The sequence below is a fragment of the Dendropsophus ebraccatus genome, chromosome 5 (genome assembly GCF_027789765.1).
Source record: "Dendropsophus ebraccatus isolate aDenEbr1 chromosome 5, aDenEbr1.pat, whole genome shotgun sequence".
Lineage (NCBI taxonomy): Eukaryota > Metazoa > Chordata > Amphibia > Anura > Hylidae > Dendropsophus > Dendropsophus ebraccatus.
Window position 1 is genome coordinate 70,094,304 of NC_091458.1, and position 26,020 is coordinate 70,120,323.

Below are 26,020 nucleotides of genomic sequence, written 5' to 3' on the forward strand. Positions count from 1 at the left end.
TTCATAGTTTTGATGTTGTGAGGTACTGAGGCTTTACAGAAGACTGTAAAATGTACTTTAGCTACTAAAACAATGGGGACTTGGTGAATACTGCTGGGGAATAAAATGTCAAAAGACATGTCTAAACATTTAACTTGTTTTTATTGGTCTAAATGTCAAACTGTGACCGTTTAGGAGAAAGAGCTTTATAGACCTACATTGTGTGGCTATCTCAATCACGTAACAAAAAATCAAGAGAGAATATGCACTAAGCACATACTTCTCCCAGCTTGTTCTGATAGGTTGCGGTCTGAACACTCAGACACAACCAGTAAAAACTTTTCATATGTCTCTATGACATATCAAAAAGTTTTGTTTGCTGACAACGGCCATTTAAGGTTTCATTGTTCTTCAGTCACACACTTTCTCATTCGGGGACAATAGGAGCTATCTACAGCTGCATTTTGAGTGGACGTATTCAGTAGTGGATTATAATAGGGACGTTTCGGGCGGTAGACAGGGGCCCTGAGTTCCTGGGGGGCCCATGACCACCCAAAAAGACTTATACTTTAAGTGGTGTACTGTCTCCTGGTTACACTTCCGCCATGATTTGCAAAAAATCTGTTTTTTTTTATGGCAATTTTGCACAAATCAGGACATCATGACATTATCTATACTGTGCTATGAACGCAAGGCTAGTGCTGCCATAGTTACAGTGGGATGGGGGGGGGGGGGGCAAGGCTTGGTGAACATCCCGGGGCCTATGGTAATGTTAATCCGCCCCTGGATGTATTAGACAAGGTCAGTGTGTAGAGGGAAAGAAACCATTGATTTTCTGAACAAGTATCAGAAAAGTAGGCTGCACCATTTGCATGGTTTGGCATGGTATAAGAATATTGCACCAAGACTGTGATTGTTTGCTTGCCTACATCTGTATAAAAAGTTATGATACATGTCCATGACCCACTCATGCATTCATTGGCCACAGCAGTGACACCCCTATTTCCTTAGCCAGCTATTGGCTGAGCACACATTTTCTGTTAAAAGATCAGGAAGTGGTGATTATCAGGGACCTGGACACCATGAGCCCAGCAGCAATTGGGGATTAAGCAGGTGCGTATCCCTCGGTATACAGTTGTTTTGGACAGTGACGCTCTGCCAGTGTTTGTAAAAGATGTTGTCTCATGTGCACACATCAGAGGAGGGCCCCTGTAACAGCCACAATAGAATGCTACTGTATATAAGTGGGTCTTGTTTTGGGAGATGCCATTCATCCTTGTATTACTTGAACTTCCATTGTTGCTTCCCCACAGCTAAACCAGCTGTACCTTTTATATTAGATTATGATATATCCATACCTTGCCATTTCTTTACAGAGTAATGTCATTCTTTTATTGGACACCAGAAGTGGAGAAATTCGTCGTATTGTGCTATCACAGCAAGATGAAGAAGCACCAAAAAAATCATCCTGGTGGGGAAGTAAAGAGGCACAAGTAAGCATTTCTGTGTATCTAACACAGCACCAGAAAATAAAAAAAACTATTATGAGAACCTAGTGCTGGCGTAATTATAAATGCCTGATTTATTTTAGGAAACCTACAGAATGTGTAGAGAATTTTCACACAAGAATTGGCTGGTGTTCTTTAAGGAGAATGGGTGGGTGTAGTATATAACATGAATCTCAAGTAGAATATTTTTATATTGCAATACTTCCCAGCAGAATTATGATTTTTATTTGTTTTTTAGTAACTCTATCAATGTCCTGGATGTTCTGGAGGGCACTACACATGCAATCTCCTTACCAATTAATCTCAAAGCTGTGTTCTTGGTGGCAGAAGATAAGTGGCTCATAATTGAGAATAAGACCAATAAGTAGGTATCTGCTGACTGAATCTACAAGATAAACTATGTTATGTTTATCATTGTTAAAACTCTATTTGTTTTGTAGGCATAATCCTTTGACAACACCTCCCTCACACTAATGTACAAGCCCATTGTGTTTCAACCTTCCCACCCAATCAGTATAGGAGCTGATATATATATATAGATAAATAGATAGATAGATATATCACCATTCCTATGGAAGTCAACCTATGAAGGTCCTCACCATGGTTGATGTCCAGGCTAAATAGGCATCACACGTATGCTCTGGAATATAATGCATGTCGTTTCAGTCTAAAATAAGTGGGTCCAAGAGGGTAATGTTTGTCCTTGATGGGAGTACCTGGGAGTATCATAAAGACTTATAGGCCATTCATGCTCCATTGGGAATTCTGGGAAGAAGGATGTGAAAATCAGGTCTGTGATGCCAGAAGGAGAGATTTTTGGCTCCGCATATATTTGCATCCCCAGTCTTGTTCTAAGACACCTAGTTGGAGTGAAGCACTGTCTTGAAGAGAAAACCACCTCAAATATGTTAGCGTCAGAGAGCTGCTTTGCAAATCCTTCTTCTGAAATAAGTCATATGCTGCATATATCTATGGTTGATTTTCATTTGTAGTGCAGATAAATGTTTACATGTAAATTAATATTAGGAGTATTATTATAACCTGTAACATGTGAAGAAGGTTGCAGAGACCTTAGTCACGTGCATGAGATGCACCTCATCATAAAATCTTACTTGAATTTCGGTCTCCATATGATGGTGGGGAGCAGATATTATTTAGTTGGCGTAATACTTTTACTGCTTTATATTTTGGAAACTGTTTAGAAACTTTCTACTATGTAAATCTCTTGCTGTCATTTTCCTTTGAATTTTGCAGGAAATTTCTTCTCACCACACCATTACATATGGATGCTGAGGACACTGGTGTTTGCCAGTTGCATGCCCTTGAAGAGGAGGCAGCAAAAGCTGGTTTTGGAGTCACCACAGGTATTTAGAGAAGTAATGAGGGCAATGATTAAAAACTAGTGGAAAGATGCTCAGTCTCCTGCCCAAAGATACCTATCATATTACCATTTTGCTCATGGAGTTTCACAAAAATCAGTATCTGAACACTCTAGGATTTATTATGGCACAAGCATTTTTATTGTGCTTGGCTGTTGCTACATTGGCCTTTAGGGTTCATAGCAATCGGTTCTGTTAAACAGGTGTAACCATTTGCCTCTTAACTACTAGGTACTTGAGATGCAAGCATATTCATTTTTATTTTTTGTCCAGGTTTGGAGCCCTGTAATCTACAAGTCATTTCCAGTGATCAGCTGCCCCCTGAGAACCTCAGTGCTGCAATTGACCAGAAAATCACATCTCCGAATAGAATTTTTTCTGATGAAAATAGCTATGCTTCGATAGTAGTAGGATTTCCTGACCTAATGGTAAGGGCTATGAATGCAGTTACACAGCCTTCTCATTGTCTCTAGCAGATGCTTTCTACATTTGTTTGCAAACACCACAATTGTTTCACTTTTTATAGAAACTAAACAAAAATCATACTGGAGCCCTTTTTTCCATTAAATTCATATTTTCCATGAATATGTGTAAAGCTATGGATAAATTTTATAAAGCAGAATTCTTACTTTGTACTTATTATAACACAAAACCATTTCTCCATAGGTCTTTATTAAAAATGTTGATTAGTTTTTCCTTTAAAGCATTTACAGTTTGCTGTGTGAGCTCTATTTTCTCTCTATACATTCTGAGCACAGCATATATGATTATATACATTACAAGGTGCTAGAGATAGAGTGCCTCCCTCAGTGTATTGTATGTTCTAATGCCCAGCTAAAATGCATTACAATACATGAGGGGAGGGTCTCTGTCTCTAGTACCGTGTGCACTGTAGTACTTCATGATAGCAGGTGAGTGGGGGCCAGGGCATAAGTCCCTGCAGTTCCCAGCACAAACATTGGTGGCATCAGAGAGCCTTGTGCCATTTCTTACTGCTGCCACGTAACATCTAAAAGTATATTACAAAGAAATGTTTCATATTTTTTACTAAAATTATAATATTAAATTATATAGCTTTATTAAAACAACTGCCCTGATTTATCCATTTGTCTGAGACGAAGCAATGACAGATTTTTGTCTCAGACAGATAGCAACCAATCATTGTCCATTCTGAGAAATAAAAGCTGAGCTGTGATTGGTTGCAATCTGAGACAAAAGTGTGTCTCACATGTTTTTAGTTTGTAAAGTAGGATTGTTTTACTGTGACTCTGAATAGTCCCCTTTTTAGAATATCTGCAAAACCCATACATTAAATTGTGCTTATACTGTTATTCTCATATAGTCATAACCCGGAGCTAACATGCTTAATTTACTGTCACCATAGCTGTATGAGCTCATTCTATAAATATTATTATGCTCAGTGTGAAAATCATGGCCAATGTAATATATATGCTCATGGCTGGCAATCTCTGCACATCTCTGATTCCCGGAACTCCCGGAAGCACTGTTGACTGCATTGTAATACACAGTACAGTGTATCCTCACTATGATGTATGATATTCTGGGAACAGTAAAAGTTTTTGTTTCTTGTAGTCCCCTAATGAAGTTTATAGCTGGAAGAGAAAACATCCTCTGGGCAATCAAGCAGGTTTACCCACGGATCCGTTTTTCCAACCAACCAAATTGACAAATATGAAAAGAACAAATTGTGTGAGTTTATTATCAGCAAACCAAGTGGTCAGAGCGGTGTCTGCTGCAGAGGTGCCATTAAAAGACATCTATCCCAAGGGTAAGGCATTTTATTACTCCCAATAGTCCCCCCCCCTTATTTATTATTTAAACCTTTCTGCATCAAATAGACTAAAAAGGTCATATAAGTAAGATGGATGCTTTATGAAGCCAACCTAGTGATCCACAATATATGTAGCTAATAATAAAAAATCATCACCTGACATGTTTTATCATCAATCAAGTGGTTGTCCTAGTTTAGAAATCATGTTTTCTACTGCAAAGCATAGCATTTTTGTAAATTATTGTGTTTAAAGAAATTACACCCAATTCTTCAGATATTACTTTACCTTATACCAATGATGCAACCCCTATGTATTTTCTGTCGCCCTCAACTATGACAATCTCAAAGGAGTTATCTAAGACTAGGAAAACATACTGTACATTGCTACATTGACACCTTTACGTATTCATGATCATAAGGTACCTTATTTACTCTTTGCATATGCTATGTACACTGTATTATTTGGGAAAATCAATCAAAAGTTCAAATACAAAAATACTGCCTTTCCTCAGATTGTAAGTGGCATTACAACCCGTCTCCATTCACTTCAAATGAAATGAGTTGTAATACCACACACAAACTGAAGAAAAGAGTGGAGCTGTTTCTGAAAAAAAGTGGCTTTGTTTTTTAATCTAGGATAACTCAGACGTCATCGGGCGCAGGACAGATAGTAGTATGTGCTGGCTTGACGCTTTATTGATGACATCATGAGGGGATTGATTCCCTATACCCAATAAAGGCATTAGAGGCTAAAAACAGACATGCCAGGCTAATTGTCACTAAACCCTATGGGTGTGGCAGTCAAATTCCTGCCCCAAATTCCTGCCTCCTACCAATCTTTTAACAGTATATAATAAAAGTGACATTTTGTATGTCTCTCTGGGAGGGGTGAAAATATAGGGGCCTTACGGCCCTATGTAAGTTTTGTCGTTCATTGTAATGGAGCAGCCGAGCATGTGCAGTGTGTGTCACACTGCTGACTACTACTACCACTACTACTACTACCACCAACTCCTTAGTTGTGCAAAACGCCTTCAGAGCACCACAGCTTCATTCAATCCCTCCTTTTATGCTGTGATTTTACAATGTGAGATCTGCAGATACGCCACATGCATAGAGACATGTAGTATAGGGGAGAGAAGTTGACAATCGTGGTGACAAGCCCACTTGCCAGCCCATCATGTCAGCATGCTGTTACCCCAAACAGTTTTATTTATAATAAGTATTGCTTTCACTAGAGACTTAAGTAATGCTGTCATATGGTGAGAAAACACCTTTGCGTTCACACCTACAGGATCTGCAGCAGATTTTCTGCAGCAGATTTCATTTAAATAACTGAACACAGCATCAAATCTGCTGCAGATCTGCTGCAGATCCTGTAGGTGTAAACGCACCCTAACAATGAAAGTGTCATTCACATATCAATAAGGCTATATATACACACACACACAGTATTTTAAACCTTATTTTTTGTTTTATTTTAGTCATTGTTTTGTTTATTGTTTTTACCAAAACTATACACATATATACACACACACACGGAGACATAACTGACTGGAAATGTCCCGAGCCTAGCTGTATCCTGTTGTCTGTAAGGACTATATGGATGCTCCTTATAAAATACTGTACATATATGGTAAGGCTTTCCTTAAAAAAAAAAAAAAAAAACCTATATCAGATTTAGTGGTAAAAATGGACCCTAGTACAGTGGCAGGCTGGGGTGATCTCATCCTCATCTCAGCCGCTCTTAATTTACACTGTCAGGCTGATCTAATCTCAGATAAATATGTGACAAGTGTCTGACAGCTTGATCAGAGATCAGAAAAGCTTGTCGTGCTGAAGAAACTCATCTCATCTGATCTCTTATAAAGCTGGGGCGTGCCGAGCAGTTATTTCCATGACAGGCAGAACTAAGTCTCACAAATAAAGATGAACTAGCGGCTGTGCAGTCATCTCAGACCTTTCAGTATCTACACGCGTGTTCTGGCCCTTTCTTCACTGTGTTATTTCATAAAGATTTACATAAATGTATTGAAAACCAAATAAACAAAATTGATTATTATACAAAATTAAGTTGAACATTTAAAGCGAATGTATCATCAGAAAATTTTTCGTTTAAATAATGTTTTTATGTTAAACATATTTTTAAAGAATTTTTGGTTAAAATTTTCCATCTATATTAATAAATTTTGCGGTTTTCATTCTAACCACTGGGGCTAAAACAAAGCCGAGACTTCCTGTTGTGTTTGTAGTGATAAGAGGAGGCTGCTGTAAAGTGATCTGTACAGCTGCAGCATTGTGACACCAGTAGATAGGGAAAACAATAGTAGCTCCCTGTGGAATGACCTCTTCAAAGGTCAAAGAGCACACTCAGTGATGTTTTACATTTATCTTAAGGGGATAAAGTCTGTCTATTGTCTTCCATGCCCATGAGTCTTGCTCTATAGCGTGTCACTAAATGCTGTTAAAAACAGCCCAGGCAATATGGCAAAAATAAAATAAAAAAAATTGTCATGACTCTTTGGTGGGATTTGAAGAAGGTGGTTGCAGCGTACAAACCCAAAATATCATGTTTGCTGCATGTGTGCTCTACTATGTTCTGAAGACTCTTGTCATGAAGAGATTGAATAATTCTTAGACTGTAGTAGCTTTAAGATTATATTCCCACTACGGGATTTTAGCGTGAAATAATGGCTACCTATTGATAATGATCATGAACATTATTTGCACCGTTATTATCAGTAGTCAGACCTCATTTTGTGCTAAAGTCCTGTAGTGGGATCATAGCCTAAAAGTGCCATTTCATGTTGAATTTGCAGAAATCACTTGTTGTAAGAGTTGTGTTCAGTTATGTTAAATTTTGTCAAACCTGTGGCCCTCCAGCTGTAAAAATCTACAATTCCATCAAGCCAGGGCAGCCAAAGCTAAATTCATGGGAATTGTAGTTTTGTAACAGCTGAAGGGTCGTAGGTGAAGTTCTAGTGTGACTGTTGTTTGTTTGTTTTTGTAAACAGAAGACAGTTTGTAAATTTTGCAAGTAAGCCGAACTTGTGATCACACGCACTTATCTGGGACCATGGTCCTGTCTGCTGGTGTCATATGTTGCTGTGCTTGGGTATTGCCCATATAACAAAACAGGCTGATGTACATTTTACCCATTCCTTTGTTGCTGGACTACATCTTTAGTTGACTCTGACTGCAGCTGTAGACACAGCTAATGTGCTATGTCGACTCTTTTGTTATCTGAAATAAACTGGAAACCAGAATCCAGCGTCATTTAGTGTTTCCTATTTTAGTGTATTCATGAACAGCGTGAATCTGAAGTGACAAACTCATCTCACATAGTGTGTGTAAAGAATGTGAGAAGAAGGAATATTTTGGGTTGAATGACTCACTAATTGTGAAGCAACTTTTGCTGCAACCACATTATTCCTTATAACACATATGTAACTAGTTTATTTATTATAGATGTTAAAAATACTGTCCTATTTTGGATTACCATATTGTATCTTATATGAGTAAATGATTTTCTGGGAGGTAAAGCTAGGAAAGACTGGCCAGCGTACCCTGACCCACCTTTCTAGAAACGGGAAAAAGTCCATCTAGTCTGCCTTATGTGTATTTCCCAGACATCCTTACATTTAGTTACTATATGGAAAGTGCTGCATGCTGACGTCACCCAGGGGCCGGCATTGTACTTCGGCTGCGTCGACATCTTTATTACGCCGCGCAAGCACAGTACAGCGGAAGAAGCCACTGCTGTACTACGCCGCGCAGTACAGCAGCGTCTTCTCCCGCTGTACTGTGCATGCGCAGCATAGTAAAGACATCGGCCTGGCCGATGTGCAATGGCGGTCCCCGGGTGACTTCAGCATGCAGCGCTTTCCAGCAAGCCCAGAGGGGCTTGATTACAGAGCAGTTACCTGCCCAGGACTGTGACTAGCTGACCCAGCAACACGCCCAGATGACTACTTAGCTGGTAATTTAAATACAGCACTGGAGATTATTAAACTAAGTTTGCGGTTTATATGTACATGGGAACCAGGCTACAAGGGTTTGTTTGGGAAGTGTGCTGGGTGATGTACCAGCACGTTTTTTTAGCTTTATGGCTGGTCACTGTCATTTCAAACAGCTTCTGTCCATTTATTTCAGAGTCCTAGTGTAGTCGCAAATCTTTTTAACCAAAATTGACTCCTTTCCTCAGAAAAAAAAGCTCTAAAGTCTTGCCCACTAGATGTCTCAATTCTCTACAGTCTGCTTTCCATTGCCTGTTTTCAAGAGAAATTTGTCTCTAGTAACAGCGTGCACAAGACAAATTACAGGAAGTGGGGGTGGGTTTAACTTGTGCAAGACAGGGAGAGCCTGAGAATGTGTACTGTACCTGCAAGCTGAGCCAGTCTACCTGCAAAAGACAATTCACACAGTTCCACTAGGTAATCAAGGTTTCTGTCTTATCTCTGAGCACCGATACCATAGCTTAAAGGCCCTATTCCATGGAACGATTATCGGCCGTATTCGGCCGTTTTGGCTGCTAATCGTCCTGTGGAATTGACAGCAACAATCAGCCGACATCGTTCATTTCGGCTGATCGATACAGTCGCTTGTTTTTCAACATGTTGAAAAACAAACGACTGATACAGCAACGATCTTCTGCCGTCGCTCTGTGGAATAGGAGTGTTGTCAGCAGACGCTACTGTATCCTATGGGCTGCCCGGACAATCAGCGATCCCCTGGGCAGCCCCCCCCCCCCCCCCGCAGCTCCTGCTCACCTGCTCGCTGGTTGGTCCCTCAACTTACAATGGCCTCAGGTTACAATATTTTCAACATACCTTTTTGGACCATCATAACTTCAGACCAGACTCAGAATCAGGGCCGTCTTAACAGCATTATGGGCCCCTGGGCAGAGGTGCGAATTGGGCCCCACCCCCCGCGGCCGCCGCCATCAAAACCCCCCCCATCTTTGCAACCCCGCCCCTAGCCTAGCCTACAATAAAAAATACTAATTATTGTTAACATAAACTTTAATTCACAATACAGTCTTTCAGCAGCGCAAAAACAAAAAATAACCGTGCGTGCGTGCCGCACCAAACCAGACCAGGTTGGCTTCAAAGTATCCAAAAAACGCAATGGAGACAGCACTTCCAACAGCAATCTGCAGGGTTTATTGTCACACCAGTGCAACATGTCTCATCTATACAGAATACAGGGAAACAACATGGTTCATATATAATATAATAGTCATGTTGTTGCCCCTCTGTCTATATGAGACATGTTGTTTTGCCCTTCTCTATATATATGCCAGATAACAAGCAACAAATATTACCACCGCATACTGACTAACACCACCGCTGCTACTGACTAATCCACTGTACACAGATCACTATCACCTCATCCAGTCATATAGAGGTACCCAGCTCTACACAGGTTCTGTACACCATATACATTACAGTGCAGATACATCAAGTGACTCACATGAGACGTCTTCTCTGATCGGAGTTCTTCCCTTTTCATCTTCTTTTCCATTTGCCCTGTGCCGTTATGAGAACTTCTCCGAGCCATGAATCCACAGAATCTGCCAGACAGACATATTAGGCTCCACACCCTGTCACCATCCTCATCTCTCTACACACTGCACATCTGTATTGGCCCCTTATAGATGGCTCCCCCTGTATTACCCCCTTATAGATGGCTCCCCCTGTATTACCCCCTTATAGATGGCTCCCTCGTATTCCCCCCTTATAGATGGCTCCCCCCTGTTACCCCCCCTGTATAGATGGCTCCCCCCTGTATCCCCCCCCTATAGATGGCTCCCCCCTGTATCCCCCCCCTAATATAGATGGCTCCCACCTGTATCCCCCCTTATAGATGGCTCCCCCCTGTATCCCCCCCCTTGTATAGATGGCTCCCCCCTGTATCCCCCCCCTATAGATGGCTCCCCCCTGTATCCCCCCCCTCTCGTATAGATGGCTCCCCCCTGTATCCCCCCCTATAGATGGCTCCCCCCTGTATCCCCCCCCTCTCGTATAGATGGCTCCCCCCTGTATCCCCCCCTATAGATGGCTCCCCCCTGTATCCCCCCTATAGATGGCTCCCCCCTGTATCCCCCCTATAGATGGCTTCCCCCTGTATTCCCCCTATAGATGGCTCCCCCCTGTATCCCCCCCTATAGATGGCTCCCCCTGTATCCCCCCTATAGATGGCTCCCCCTGTATCCCCCCTATAGATGGCTCCCCCCTGTATCCCCCCCTATAGATGGCTCCCCCCTGTATCCCCCCTATAGATGGCTCCCCCCTGTATCCCCCCCTATAGATGGCTCCCCTGTACCCCCCCCTATAGATGGCTCCCCCCTGTATCCCCCCCTATAGATGGCTCCCCCTGTATCCCCCCCTATAGATGGCTCCCCCCTGTATCCCCCCCCTATAGATGGCTCCCCCTGTACCCCCCCTATAGATGGCTCCCCCCTGTATCAACCCCTATAGATGGCTCCCCCCTGTATCCCCCCCTATAGATGGCTCCCCCCCGTATCCCCCCCCTATAGATGGCTCCCCCCGTATCCCCCCCTATAGATGTCTCCCCCTTATTCCCCCCTATAGGTGACTCCCCCCTGTATCCCCCCTATAGATGGCTGCCCCCGGTATCCCCCCTATAGATGGTGCCCCCGTATTCCCCCCTTATAGATGGCTCCCCTTGTATCCCCCCCTATAGATGGCTCCCCCTGTATCCCCCCCTATAGATGGCTCCCCCCTGTATCCCCCCCTATAGATGGCTCCCCCTGTACCCCCCCTATAGATGGCTCCCCCCTGTATCAACCCCTATAGATGGCTCCCCCCTGTATCCCCCCCTATAGATGGCTCCCCCCCGTATCCCCCCCCTATAGATGGCTCCCCCCCGTATCCCCCCCCTATAGATGGCTCCCCCCGTATCCCCCCCTATAGATGTCTCCCCCTTATTCCCCCCCTATAGGTGGCTCCCCCCTGTATCCCCCTATAGATGGCGCCCCCGTATTCCCCCCTTATAGATGGCTCCCCCTGTATCCCCCCTATAGATGGCTCCCCCCTGTATCCCCCCTATAGATGGCTCCCCCCTGTATCCCCCCTATAGATGGCTCCCCCGTATTCCCCCCTTATAGATGGCTCCCCCTGTATCCCCCCTATAGATGGCTCCCCCCTGTATCCCCCCTATAGATGGCTCCCCCTGTATCACCCCCCTTATAGATGGCTCCCCCCTGTATCCCCCCCTATAGATGGCTCCCCCCTGTATCCCCCCCTATAGATGGCTCCCCCCCTGTATCCCCCCTATAGATGGTTCCCCCGTATTTCCCCCTTATAGATGGCTCTCCCTGTTTTCCCCCCTATAGATGGCTCCCCCGTATTCCCCCCCCCTTATAGATGGCTCCCCCGTATTCCCCCCTTATAGATGGCTCCCCCGTATTCCCCCCCTTATGGATCGCTCCCCCCTGCACAGCAGATAAAAAAAACAAACACCCAACTCACCTACCAGCGCTCCCCCGTCGCTGCTTCCTCTCCTCTTCTGCCCCGGCTGATGCGTCGCTCCCTGGGGGATTCTCAGGGAGCGCACACATCCGGAAGCTCAGTGTGCGCCCAGGCCGGGACTTCCGGTACAGGAAACCCCAGCGACGCGCACTGAGGTTCCTGATGCGTGCGCTCCCGGAGAATCCCCCGGGGAGCGACGCATCAGCCGGGGCCGGATTTCCTCTTGCGATCGCAAGCAAGAAAGTGCTTGCGGTCGCAAGAGAAGGGGAAGGGGGGGCGCGCAGGGCCGTCTTACCAATTGGGCATGGGAGGCGGCAGCCTGGGGACCCTTGCGTCCTAGGGGGCCCCTGCCCGCTGTGACAGCGGGCAGGGGCCCCCTAGGACGCAAGGGCCCCCGGGCAGCCGCCTACCATGCCCAATGGGTAAGACGGCCCTGCTCAGAATACAATGCCACAGACAGTCCGCCACACTTAAGAGTATTTAGACATGTGCAGTTTCTTTTGGTCTTTTTGATTGTATCTCCTGAAAGTGATGTACAACTTGGCAATACTGGTGATACTAATAAAATATTTTAAAAAAATAAAAAAGTGTACTGACCTGCATGTAGTGATTGGCTGTCTAGTATTCCCTTCCTACAGTATATAGTTTGATACTACATGTCCTGTACTGCTCTTTACCTGTACCAGGATGAGCTGCCCCTTTGGGCACCAGGTGAGGGCAGCTTTATTTTATTTTTCTGGGACCCTGTGTGATCTGTACAGGACCCTGGAAGCGCTCCAGCCTTTATAGAAAGTAATTCATAGCTTCCAGTAGCTCTTTCTGTCTGGCTTTATCCATATTCACTATCTGTTTATTTTTCCTCATTCTCGAGTGATGTATAAAGTTTTGGTCTCAAGATACAATGGTCATCCCAGAACCAATTAATATTGTGTAAGTTGAGGGACCACTGTATATCGGTTGTACAAGATTGCCTGTAAAGTGATTTGTTTCCTTTGATTCTATTAAAACCTTATATGTACAATATTCCTTTCTCCTTGATGTAAGGGGTCATTTATAGTGTAAATAAAGGAATGTTAGAAATTATATGTCTATTGCACTCTGATTAGACTTCCCAGCTTGTAGCATGCAAACATCCAATTGTACTTTAAATGACCGTATAATTCGATTTCATATTTCCTCTTAAATTGATTTCTTAACTTTGTTTTTTTTTTAAATATCAAGGTTTAACATGTATATGCAATATTAATGTTGTATAATTCATATACCTTTTATATTTTCTTGTAGATGTTCTTCCTCCAAATTCTTCTTCATACTTAGAAGTTACAGATCTTAATTCAAAAAAACTGAAGTATATACCAGTTCCAAGGTAAGATCATTTTAAATTATATGTATCAATAGATATCACAAGGAAAATTATTTATTATTATAACCCCTTGTGGCAAGCAGACATTTTTCATAAAAAAAAAGTTCCTTGCTTTTTGAAAGAAAGTCTAGAAAGTTGATTCATTTTGCATCCCGGCAAACAAACCAATTATTAAAAAAACAAAACTGTGCAGTGGTGTCTGTAGCCATTACCATTATAGGCATATGAGATACTGCATGTATTGCCACCATAGTAAGTAAAGCAAGCCAGAAACAGTGTGTAAGCAAAGACAGGAGAAATAGTTTAAGGGAACCAATCAGACCAATTGGGCTGGTATGGTTCCCTGGAGCACTGTATAAAGTAATGGGCCTCTCTGCCTGTCAATCATCTCTTCGAACGTGCTGACAGGCAGACATTGGTGACTAGGCACGGGCAGGGAGCCACCCAGATGACTACCTCCTCGCCTATGCCTTCCACGTGCCCCGGTAATAAAGCCTCCTTTTCTCCCGTATAAAGCTTCGGCTGCAGCCACGGCCAATACGGGCTGCTCACAGGCTGCTCAGGAGCTTTATACAGTGCTCTAGTGAACGTGAACCATATCGACCCAATTGGGCTGATTGGTTCCATTTAAGGTTTGCTTGGTATGCCAATGTGGGGTATCTATCCATTTGTCTTTATTGTTTAATGTTTGTATGTGGTTTATTTTTCTGTAGCAGAAGAATAAAAATAGCTCCAAGGATCTAATGAGCCAACACAGTGACAATTATTTAACCAATGGTTTAGAACGAGAATAGAAAGACTATTGTAGAGTATAGGAGCCAGATAGCCTGTCCAGAAGCCAATATACATTTTAGTCACTCAATATGGAACTTTTATAGATATCAAAAGTAAGATACTAATAGAAAATGTTTAGGTGTATTGATGATGTGGCTTCTGGTATCTGCTCAATGCTGGCTTAGGGTGAATACATTTTATGTAATGTGTGCCATAATGACAAAAGAGCAGTCGCTAAGGTACTGCAAACACAATCAGGAGTGATAAATATAGTATAACTCTAGAACCATATAATATTGTGGGGTAACAAGTCAGGTAACGATTGATACTAGAAAAAAGTGGGGAGAAAATCATGAAAACACTTGCAGGAAAGGAGACATTTGTTGGCCTGATATGGTTATTCTCTATTAAACACCTATATTTATTGTGATACCCATTAATTTATTGTGGGTCAGTTTGTGGGAGTTGAAGCCTACACCAAGGAGCATAGCAGAGAAGGGTGGGAAGGGTAATTGTGTATTGTGCAGGCAGCTTTAGGTCCTCCAGCTGTAGCATTACATCTGTGCCCACCACATATTCATTGTCTCTGATCCCATCATTTAATGGGATGACTAGTATGACTCTCTTCCATCGTATACCTCTGTGTTAGCTGCTGCTGCTATGTTTGTTTGTTTTAGACCTGTAGATATTATTATAGCAACAATTAGCAGATAAATATTTCCACCTATGATGTGCGAGATGAGCTCCGGTGAAGATCTATCTATAACATAGTGCTTTCAAATTGTGTCATTGATCTGCCTTTGTTAGGCGCAGATACACTGGTTCTGATCACCCACATAGTAATGTTCTCTGCCATAGTCTTTGGATTATTACCTTCATGATGAATGCTTTACTATAATTCAAGCACCAAATTGCTTTTTCCTGGAGTGACCCAAATCTTTGTCTGAACATCATCTTCCCCTGAGTAAGACAAGTACACTTCACAATCTCTTATTAATGTGCCTTGTCTAGTTCACACCCTGAAGCCATTGGTTTCCTGTCAAGCTTTATCTCTAGCCAGTAGACATGTCATTATGAACAGGAGAAATTGTGTGCACTTGTTCTCATCTCCTGCATCATCACTGTATAATATGTGAGGTCACATTACACTTATAGGGTACATAGCCCACCAAAGAGGTTGATAAAAAAATATTTCTAATATTTTCTATTAAGAATAAAATTATATATAATATTAACTCCCACAGAGAAAGGAGGTCAGTTGTTCTGAGTGAATACAGTGGCAGTGCACATGCTGCTCTATTTACTGTCTATGGGATTTGCGAACATGGGCATGTTCAGCACTCTGTAATGTTCAGATATCTTAGATAATGAATAGAGTGGCAGCAAACTGGGGGACAGTTGACCTCCATTCTTATCATCTGTGGAGGTGCCAGTGATTGGACCCCCACCGATCAGCTGGTTTTCCCTATTCTTTGTATAGGATATAGCTTTTAATCTGTAATCTTTATGTAAGACATTTAAGATCTATTTGAAATATATAATTTATTATATATAAGTGAAATATAAGTAGTTATTATTCTCCTACAACTCAAAGGACAAGGAAGCGTGTGTCATAATACTTGACATGTCCGCCCGTATCTTGAACCTACTTGCCAACAATCTGAGTTACTGAACATCTTATTTAGTAAGTTGCTGCATCTGGATGTGTTATACGTCATTGTGAGCCGAAATCGAGCGTGTCACTAATGTGTAATCATGGGTCTCTGGATTTACACAAAATAAAAGTGAAGACTGCTAAAATGTTAGCACGGTGTCCTCTTTAATGCATGTTGTATACCATCATTTATATACTGTAATTGTTCATGACAATGATGTGTCTTCCAGAGCGTCATCTGTATCCCCCTATACATCATGGTTGTCTAAAATATCTGACAGCGATGTCTTGCTGGCAACACTAGGAAACAAAGGAGTTGTTACTGTGGATATGGGAGGAAGCGTGAGGCTATGGGAAACTGGACTCGAAAGCATTCAGCGCTCCTTGCTTGAGTGGAGAAATATGATTGGACAAGAGGATGGGCGGCCGGTGCAGGTAAGATTCTGATCTTTTTGGTCTTGGATTCTTGAGTTAATAACTACAATAAGACGGCTAGTCCTAAATCCCTGTCATAAAAATGACTTGACTTTGACATGTCTTAGCAACATGTCAGGAGTTTTCTATGATGATAGGGACACTTTAAGGTAGATGTGCAATCTTGGACAATTTTTTTTAAAATACCTTAAAGGGGTAGTGCGGCGGTAAAAAATTATTCACAGAATAACACACATTACAAAGTTATACAACTTTGTAATGTATGTTATGTCTGTGAATGGCCTCCTTCCCCGTGTCCCACCACCCCCACCCGTGTACCCGGAAGTGTAGTGCTTTATACATACCTGATCCGTGCCGACACGCGTCCACCATCTTGTGCCAAACGTCATCTTTGGCCGGCCGGCCCGAACACCTTCGATCTTCCCGAGTGCCGGCCGCGTCATCAGCTGCTCAGCCGCGATTGGCTGAGCATAACTGTGCTCGGCCAATCGCGGCTCAGCGGCTGATGACGCGGCCGGCACTCGGAAAGATGGAAGGTGTTCGGGCCGGCCGGCCGAAGATGACATTTGGCACAAGATGGGGGACGCGTGTCGGCACGGATCAGGTATGTATAATGCACTACACTTCCAGGTACACGGGTGGGGGTGGTGGGACACGGGGAAGGGGGCCATTCACAGACATAACATACATTACAAAGTTGTATAACTTTGTAATGTGTGTTATTTTGTGAATAATTTTTTACTGCCGCTTTAATAGGCTTCAGAATTTGTACTGATTGATTTCTCAGTATAACCTTATACCAGTCAGAGCTCTGTTATTATGACACAGAAGTACAAATCTGGCTGTTGCCACCACTAAATGGAGCTTTAGGGTACAAACCCACTTGACGTATTTGCTGCGTAAATCAGTCTTAAAAATAAGCAGGCAAAACGCAGGTTGGCTTTATACGATTGTTCTGCGTTAAAATACGCAATTGCGTATTTTTGAAGCGTGAAGCTTGTTGTTAGCAAAGCATCAGTTGTTAACAACCTGTGCAAAAAACGCATGTAGCTTCACGCTTCAAAAATACGCAATTGCGTATTTTAACAACTGATGCTTTGCTAACAACAAGCTTCACGCTTCAAAAATACGCAATTGCGTATTTTAACGCAGAACAATTGTATAAAGCCAACCTGCGTTTTGCCTGCTTATTTTTAAGACTGATTCACGCAGCAAATACGTCAAGTGGGTTTGTACCCATAGACTAAACTCACTCATAAGATAGTACCTTGTCTTCACCTGTCTCTGGGGATACACAGACTCAGAGGTGTCTCATGGATTCTCACACCTCCTCCGCATTGGCATAGCATGCAAATATATAGGGAGCTAAAAAAGCATGTAATGGGGGGGGGGGGGTATGTTGTTCCATTACACTATTGTATACATCAGTGCATATGTGTAGCAGTATACATATCGCAGTGAATTATATACAGTTCAGTGTTATACCAGAGTCTAAGAGCTTTACTTCAACACATGTACAACATGTATAGCATCAGTTGGTCTCCATCACCCTGACAGTGATTTTAAATGGGTTGTCTGGGGATTAAAAAAATAATGTGTCATAAGAATAAAAGAAGTGATACTCACCTCCCCTGATACCATGCAGTTGCCATTATGACAGCTCCCTGCTTGTACTGCTTCCCTCCTGTTCCTTTGACATGTCGTCCCAATGGTATCTCACCTGTTCCAGTTGTTGGCTGAGAGGGCAGTTCTTGGGGGTGACAACACATCACAGAAACAAAGCAGAAGTTGATTAAGCAGGAGCTAAGAGCCATTTGAACAGCAAATGTGTGGGATTGGGGGGAAGTGGGTATTACATCTTTCATAGCACCCCCAACTGTATGTTTGTGTATATATATATATATATATAATTTTTTTATTTTTTTTTTTTGCCACAGACAACCCCTTTTCTGATTGGTATGTGTGAAATTGTCAGCCTTTTTACTGTTTTCCATGGTTATAGATAGGTCCAGATCTTTATTATAGGCAAATTAGGCATATATGGGTAGCCTCCAAACTGGACTGTAGTAATTTTCGTTCTTTTTTCCTTCTTTTATTACCATTTTGATACAGAGTACTCCATAAATTTCATGGAGGTGGAAGTGTTGGGTAATGAAGCAGAACTGTATTCACACACAATGCCAGGAGCATCCTCTACAGTAAATGGTGCCCTGGTCATAAGTTACTTGTCATGCTTTTTTTTTTTTTTCAAGCTTAACAAAACAACTCTATATGTTGTTTCCATAAATGTTTTAAAAGAAATATCCACAGAGAAAGTAGTTAAAAGGAGAAGTCCGGCCAAAATAAATTTTTGATATGTTGTTACTTATGAAAAGTTATACAAATTTCTAATGTACATTAATTATGGGAAATGCACATATAGGGCTATTTCCCTTAATTTAGTAGATCAGGAATTGTTAGAATTCTCTCAGATCCAGTGACGTCACGACGAAAGGTGTAATTCCTATGGAGTGTCCAGCAGGGAGCGCTCTCTATATAGAAGTTTATGGGACTTTATTGTTTCTATGGATTTCTATGTAATGTAATGTAGTGTAGAGTGCTTTATTGAATGAATACATCTATGGAATACTTTGGGGAGCAAGTGTCCTTGCTCCCCAAAGTATTGCATAAATGTATTCATTCAATACATTAGGATATCACAGTAAGCCCGCCGATCCCCCGCATTCCTGCCGCACTCCCGCCGATCTGCCGCATTTCCGCCGCACTCCTGCCGATCCGCCACATATACACTGAACTACAGCTCCCATCATCTGCTTATAGTATGAACAGGTGATGGGAGCTGTAGCTGGGTAATGGATATCACTTGCCTGCGATGCCACTGCTTATGCCGCCGGGCGCAGGGGGGAGCCGCTCAGTACACAGGAGCGCTCCCCCCTCCTCCTCCTTCCGGGATACCTTCCCCCTATACCACTGCTGACTCCCCGCCTGGCCACCGCTCTCCGCTCTCATATACCGGCTCCCGATGCTTCCTGGTGTCTGTACTGATGCATCGGGAGCCAGTATATGATAGCCGCGGCCAGGCGGGGAGTCAGCAGTGGTATAGGGGGAAGGTTCCCGGAAGGAGGAGGAGGAGGAGGGGGGAGCGCTCCTGTGTACTGAGCGGCTCCCCCCTGCGCCCAGCGGCATAAGCAGTGGCATCGCAGGCTAGTGATATCCATTACCCAGCTACAGCTCCCATCACCTGTTCATACTATAAGCAGATGATGGGAGCTGTAGTCAGTGTAGTCAGTGCGGCGGATCAACGGGCTTACTGTGATATCCTAATGTATTGAATGAATACATTTATGCAATACTTTGGGGAGCAAGGACACTTTACATTAGAAATTTGTAAGTAATAACATATCAAAAATTTATTTTGGCCAGACTTCTCCTTTAACGTATACTTATATAGAAAGGATGGTGATCATTTTATCTGATAAATCCTTTGTGAAATGCTATAATCTTTTGTATCCACAGTTGTTTTATAGATTAGTAACCACAGCCATACTTAATATCCGAAATGTCTGTTTCATCTACAGTGATCAGTGATGAGTTTACCGTTACAGTGTCTGGTTACTATTACTGAAGTCTTCTATACTAATGGAAAGTCTAATACCAATATACCATCTAGTGGCCAGTCTGTGAATAGCAATTACAAAAGGAAAATCTTATTTTTATAGAGAGAAAGAGAGAGAGAACTAATAAGCCCCACAATATAATAGAGAGGACTACTAAGGTTCCTATTTTGCAGGCTTTTAGCGGGGTGAATGCAAGTGAGAAAGATAAAAATTGCAGAATCATTTATTTAAAGCGTTGAGGTCCCCATTCACTTTTTTCTTATGTCGGTAATTGCATATATACAAGTGTACGGGGCTCCCACATGTCTCTACTAGCATATGATTTTAGTAAAGATAGGGGTCGGGCATTATAGAAAATCACTGCCCAACCCCCCCCCCCCCCTCTTTTTTTTTTCTCTGAGAGATAAGCAGCCACCAGAGCTGTCTGGCTGTGGCTTACCCCCTCCCCATAACTTTAGTGGCTAATATGAAATCCTTTAAGTATTCTGTGGTAGCAGAAAAGACCACTGGGTCCATCTAGTCTGCCCTCATATTATTTCCTTTCTTATTGTCTTAGGATTGATAATTACCAACCACATATGCGGGAAGTTTTTTCCAAGTATCTACTAATCTTTCAGTAAAGTAACTAACCTCAGACTGTGCCCCCTTGTTCTTGTGTTCAGTTTCTTATTAAAACATTTCCCTCCTGAGCCTTATTTAGGTTTTTTAACCTCCTCCCGCCACCGCACTGTAAATTAACGTCGCTGCAGCATCAGACATAGGCTGCAGTGACGTTAATTTACAGTGCGGTGGCGGGAAAAAGTAAATTTACGACCCAGGATGACACAGGCCCAGGAGCTGCGCCTGTGTCATCCGCTGCGGGTCCCGGCTATCAGTGATAGCTGGAGACCCGCCGCAACTCTCAGCACCAGAGCCACGCTCCAGTGCTGAGAGTTAACCCTATAGATACTGCGGTCAGCACGACCGCAGCATCTATAGGGCTCCTGACAGAGAATTCTCCCTCTACAGAGGGAGAATTTTCTGTCCTGTGTCCATCGGAGCCCTGCAAAGTGATCCCAGAGCCCCGATGGTAGCCATGGAAATCAGAGGCCTCAGGCTTCTGGTTTCCTGGCTATGGAGGCCGATGGGGGGAGGGAAGCAGGGTGTGCGCTGGGCATGCGGCCGTGCGCTCTGCCCCCTCCCCTATCTCCCCTGCCACTGTCACAAGATTGTAACAGTGGCAGGGGACAGAGGAGAGGGGGCAGACATAGGGACATCTGCTTATGGGATCATTATGATCCCAGGTTTAAAATTCGTCCTCCTTTTCCCTTCTTTCCTCCAAACTATACAGATTGAGATCCTTAAAGGGGGGGTACTCCAACATCAAGTAAAGAAAATAAAGATACTGCAGAAGCACATATTATTGCTCACCTGTCTGCCTCAGATCTGAAACCACCAAAAAACAATTTGTTTTGAGGGCCTTAGTTCTGTATTTTGAGGTTGCACTTCTTGTTTGAGCAGTTGCTCAGTACTACAAGTCCCAGGATGCACTGCTTTCCCTCTATATTACAGTCCTACCAGCCAGCCCCTTCCCCCTAGCCCTCCTGCCAGTTCCCTGCCCAAAGCTGTTGCAGGACATCTGATTAGTAAACACCTGCTCCTTCCACTCCTTGTCTGCTCAGGAAGGTGATGATGGGGCTGTAAGGGCTGGTCAGAGACGATGACATCACCGGGGCAAGGGTACATCTCAGAGACACAATCCAGCCAAGCCTCCTGTGAGGATGATGCTTTGTCACAGGAGAGACGCAGGAGCTGGGGACCATGCACATTTTGTCATCCTTCTATTTCCCACTTCCTGTCAGGGATGAAGGACTGAAAAGCCGCTGGAGCCAAAACTATTAGTAATCTATATAGAATCTATATTAGTAAGTTAAGTTTTGGGTTAATTTGCCATCAGGGAATAGAAGAATTGGGCATATTAGATGCAGATGTGTAGGAGAGAGAGTGGTCAGCTAAACATGAACATTCCCAGCAGTTATTTCATGTAAGGGCAATTTAAGATATAGCAATAAAGTCTTATTGGTGAGGGTCCAACCATTGCAACCCCCTCTGAACCTAAAAACGAAAGGATAGCACTACATACAGCACTAGCCCCAACCCAATGCTGTGTTTTGGTATTGCGCCATATAGTCACTCAGGCTCAGGTTGCCGTTCTTACAGCGTGTCAGGAATGGCCATGTGCAGAAAAAATAGGCCTCATTCTATTAACTGAGACGAGGAAATACTGTAGACTATTGTATGAGACAATTCTAAAAGAAAATCCATATCCTAGAGGAAAAAAGATATTGCTTGATCAAGATTCAAGACATGGTCTGCTCAGTCAATAATTACTATAGGCTTAAGTCTTGTAAGTAGTAAGTATTGTAAGGGAGTCTCCATGGTTTTGTATATTGTCATTCCTGTTATTAGAAGCCCATGCAGGGTCTTAGAGCAATAAATAGCAGAGCAGACGTGCGCTGTGCATGTATATGTGAATGATTAACCAGCCCTGCTGAGCACCACTCTTCTACACAGTCTTCACCATCTAACTACAGGACACTAGTTGCTAGGTGCTACTATACTGTACTATAGCACATAGCCCTATAAAGCTACGTTCACAAGAGTCGGATATGTCTGTGGAGATCGGCCTACAGTGTAGTAAATCAGCAGCATGTCAGCTGTTCTGTGGGTTTGTTGCAGACAGACAGAATTGGCAAGAAATCTGAAATAAAATGTTATTGACGCAGATATGGCTGCGGAAAATTAAGCTAAACACTGAAAACAGATCTAGTTTTGGTAACTTGATTTTTTTCTGCCCATATTTTTAATGAACAAATTGGAAAAACATGATAAATAAATATGTTAACCTCCTATAACCCAGCACCCAGCACAAACTTTATTATTTTGATCATGCAGCCTGGTCATATCTATGTGTAAGAACTTTACACTGCTCAACCCCTTAAAATTTTCCCATATTAAATATGAAGATATTTTTTCCATAAAAAATATCTTGATTCCTCATTTTTCATATTTTATTTTCTTGTAATTTTGTCTGACAGAAACATTCAGTATATTTCAAGCATATACAGTTTAGTTTTTTTTCAAGACTTAAAAGCACAACCACCTTTTTAATATTACTACACCAGACAGTTTACCAGCTGCTATGACAACATACTTACCACATGGAGGCAGCATTGAGCTGTAGCTGATAGTACAGAGGTCCCGTGATCGGTAGACATTCACAGACTGCTTTTTGATTTTTAAAAATATATATTTTATTTCTATTTTTTTTTTTATAAGTAATCTTGATAAAGAGTTATGCCGTTATTAAGGTAATGCCCACTACCAGTTAGCCGTACCTCTCATCTTCTGATGAATGAAGAGAAGGACACATTAGCCCTTTGTTAAGCCATTCCTCTTACCGCCTCTGCCTAAGCACATCCAGTCACCCTAGCTTCCTCCAGCAGCAATAAGAACGCTACAATTCACCATCTTCATCCAGTGTGAACAGACCCTAACTCAGAACTGCAGCTGGGTGCAGGGCATATATCATGTTACATATATCAAATAAATACAAATTCATTATTTTATTAGTACATGATTTTCCACATCAAGCAGAGGAAAAAATGATGGGGTCATCAAGTTTAAAAAAAATCTCACTTAGTAGTAAATTGCTATGCCTGGGCTTTTGTGATGTTCTGAATTTTTGGAGGCATTGACTAAAATAACAATAAACAATAGTCTACATTAAGTTTGCTCCAGTTTTATGAAGAGCTGTTGACAGCTTTGTAGGATGGAGTCTTATCAAGGACCAGCTTTTTGTATTTTACCATAGAGTTTTAATGGGACTGATATGGACTGTTTGCAGGTGATATCATTGGTCTTATGTACCTTTCATGAAAGAACTTTCCAGCATCTTTTTTTTGGCCAATGCAGATGGGTGATATATCACTGAATATCACCTAATCACATGGCATGATCACTTCTCTTTAGTTCCCTATTACTTTGTATTCTTCTATTTAGGTGTTAGTGGCTTTTTGATATGTAAATCCATTTTTGTCTAGCCTCTTTCTTACAGTTCTGTAAAACTTAGGGCAGGGGCGTAGCTACAGGCTGATGGGCCCTGTTGCTAAATTTTAGCTTGGGTGTTGGGTGTGTTTCACTACAGCCGCTCCACAGTTGTCACAATCACATACCAGTCCATAAAGAAACACACACAATACTTCTTTTCAAATGGTCAAATCTTCATGATTAGTAAATGCCAGCAGCACATACAGGTGTACGTTAGTAATAACATCCATGTATATCCCCCAGTCCATACACCGCGGCTTGAGAGAACATCCATTCCTCCAAGTTCAGTCTTTGACATCTCAGGCGTTGTTTACAGAGGTGAGATGATCCATGATACATGTGCAACGTTTCAAGGGAAAACGTTCTCTTTGTCAAGGCTTGAAACTTTGCACATGTATCATGGATCATCTCACCTCTGTGAACAATGCCTGAGATGTCAAAGAGTGAACTTGGAGGAATAGATGTTCTCTCAAGCCGCGGTGACCATTGACCATTTGAAAAGAAGTATTGTGTGTGTTTCTTTATGGACTGGTATGTGATTGTGACAACTGTGGAGTGGTTGTAGTGAAACACACCCAACACCCAGGTACAACATAGGATCCTGTTCACACTGTTATAAAGACTACTTATATACATATTGCACATATATCTCCTACACAAATACTGTACACTTATACACATATACATGCATCATACACACATACTGTACACCAGCATACACACACACACTGTACATGCATACACATACATCATATACACACACACTGTACATGCATACACATACGTCATATACACACACTGTACATGCATACACATACATCATATACACACACACTGTACATGCATACACATATGTCATATATACACACACTGTACATGCATACACATACGTCATATACACACACACTGTACATGCATACACATACGTCATATACACACACACTGTACATGCATACACATACGTCATATACACACACACTGTACATGCATACACATACGTCATATACACACACACTGTACATGCATACGCATACGTCATATACACACACACTGTTCATGCATACGCATACGTCATATACACACACTGTACATGCATACTCATAAGTCATATACACGCACACTGTACATGCATACACATACGTCATATACACACGCACACTGTACATGCATACACATACGTCATATACACACACTGTACATGCATACACATGCATCATACACACACACACTGTACATGCATCATATACACACATACTGTACATGCTTTACACACAATACACATACTTAGCACATCAGATACAGAAACACACTTTATACACATACACTTGCACACTGCATATTTACATCCACAGTTCTAATACACAGACAGACAGACAGACACACGCACACATAATACACATACTGAGCACATTACTTACAGAAACACTTATACACATACACTTGCACACTGCATATTTACATCCACAGACAGGCAGCCAGACACACACATCAGAGTGCAGCAAGAAAAAAATGATGGGGAGGAATCAGGAGCCCACACTGCAGCGTTAGGCTGCCTCCAGGATCACAAAGCAGTTCTCCCGAATCGCCATTATCACAGCTGATTCAGGAGAACAGAGGCGCAGGAAGTGGTGAGGGAGGCCAGCGGGCCCCCTGTAGCTTGGGGCCCGGTTGCCATGGCGACGGTTGCGACCCCTATAGCTACGCCACTGACTTAGGGCCCTCTTGCACCAACAGATTTCTGACCAATTTATCTGACAGATTTTTTAAGCCAAAGCCAGAAATGAATTTGAGAAGAGGATAGATCCCAGTCTTTCCTTTCTGACCTGTTCTGTGTTTAAAGTCTGTTCCTGGTTTTGGCTTCAAAAATCTGTCAGATAAATTGCTCAGATATCTGTTGGTGTAATAGGATCCATAGATGGAATTTATCAACGCTGGCA

At 42.5% G+C, this 26,020-nt stretch overlaps 1 protein-coding gene across 3 annotated transcripts in view; it reads left to right on the forward strand.

Annotated features, from left to right (window-relative positions):
• VWA8 (von Willebrand factor A domain containing 8) overlaps positions 1-26,020 on the forward strand; it is a 192,216-nt gene that overhangs the window by 123,266 nt on the left and 42,930 nt on the right. For all 3 annotated transcript variants that reach the window (XM_069970562.1, XM_069970561.1, XM_069970563.1), the window contains exons 31-38: positions 1,356-1,472; positions 1,571-1,635; positions 1,726-1,851; positions 2,742-2,851; positions 3,140-3,294; positions 4,460-4,655; positions 13,436-13,517; positions 16,173-16,377. In XM_069970562.1, coding sequence (XP_069826663.1) covers positions 1,356-1,472; positions 1,571-1,635; positions 1,726-1,851; positions 2,742-2,851; positions 3,140-3,294; positions 4,460-4,655; positions 13,436-13,517; positions 16,173-16,377 — 1,056 coding nt within the window. The remainder of the gene's footprint in view (positions 1-1,355; positions 1,473-1,570; positions 1,636-1,725; positions 1,852-2,741; positions 2,852-3,139; positions 3,295-4,459; positions 4,656-13,435; positions 13,518-16,172; positions 16,378-26,020) is intronic.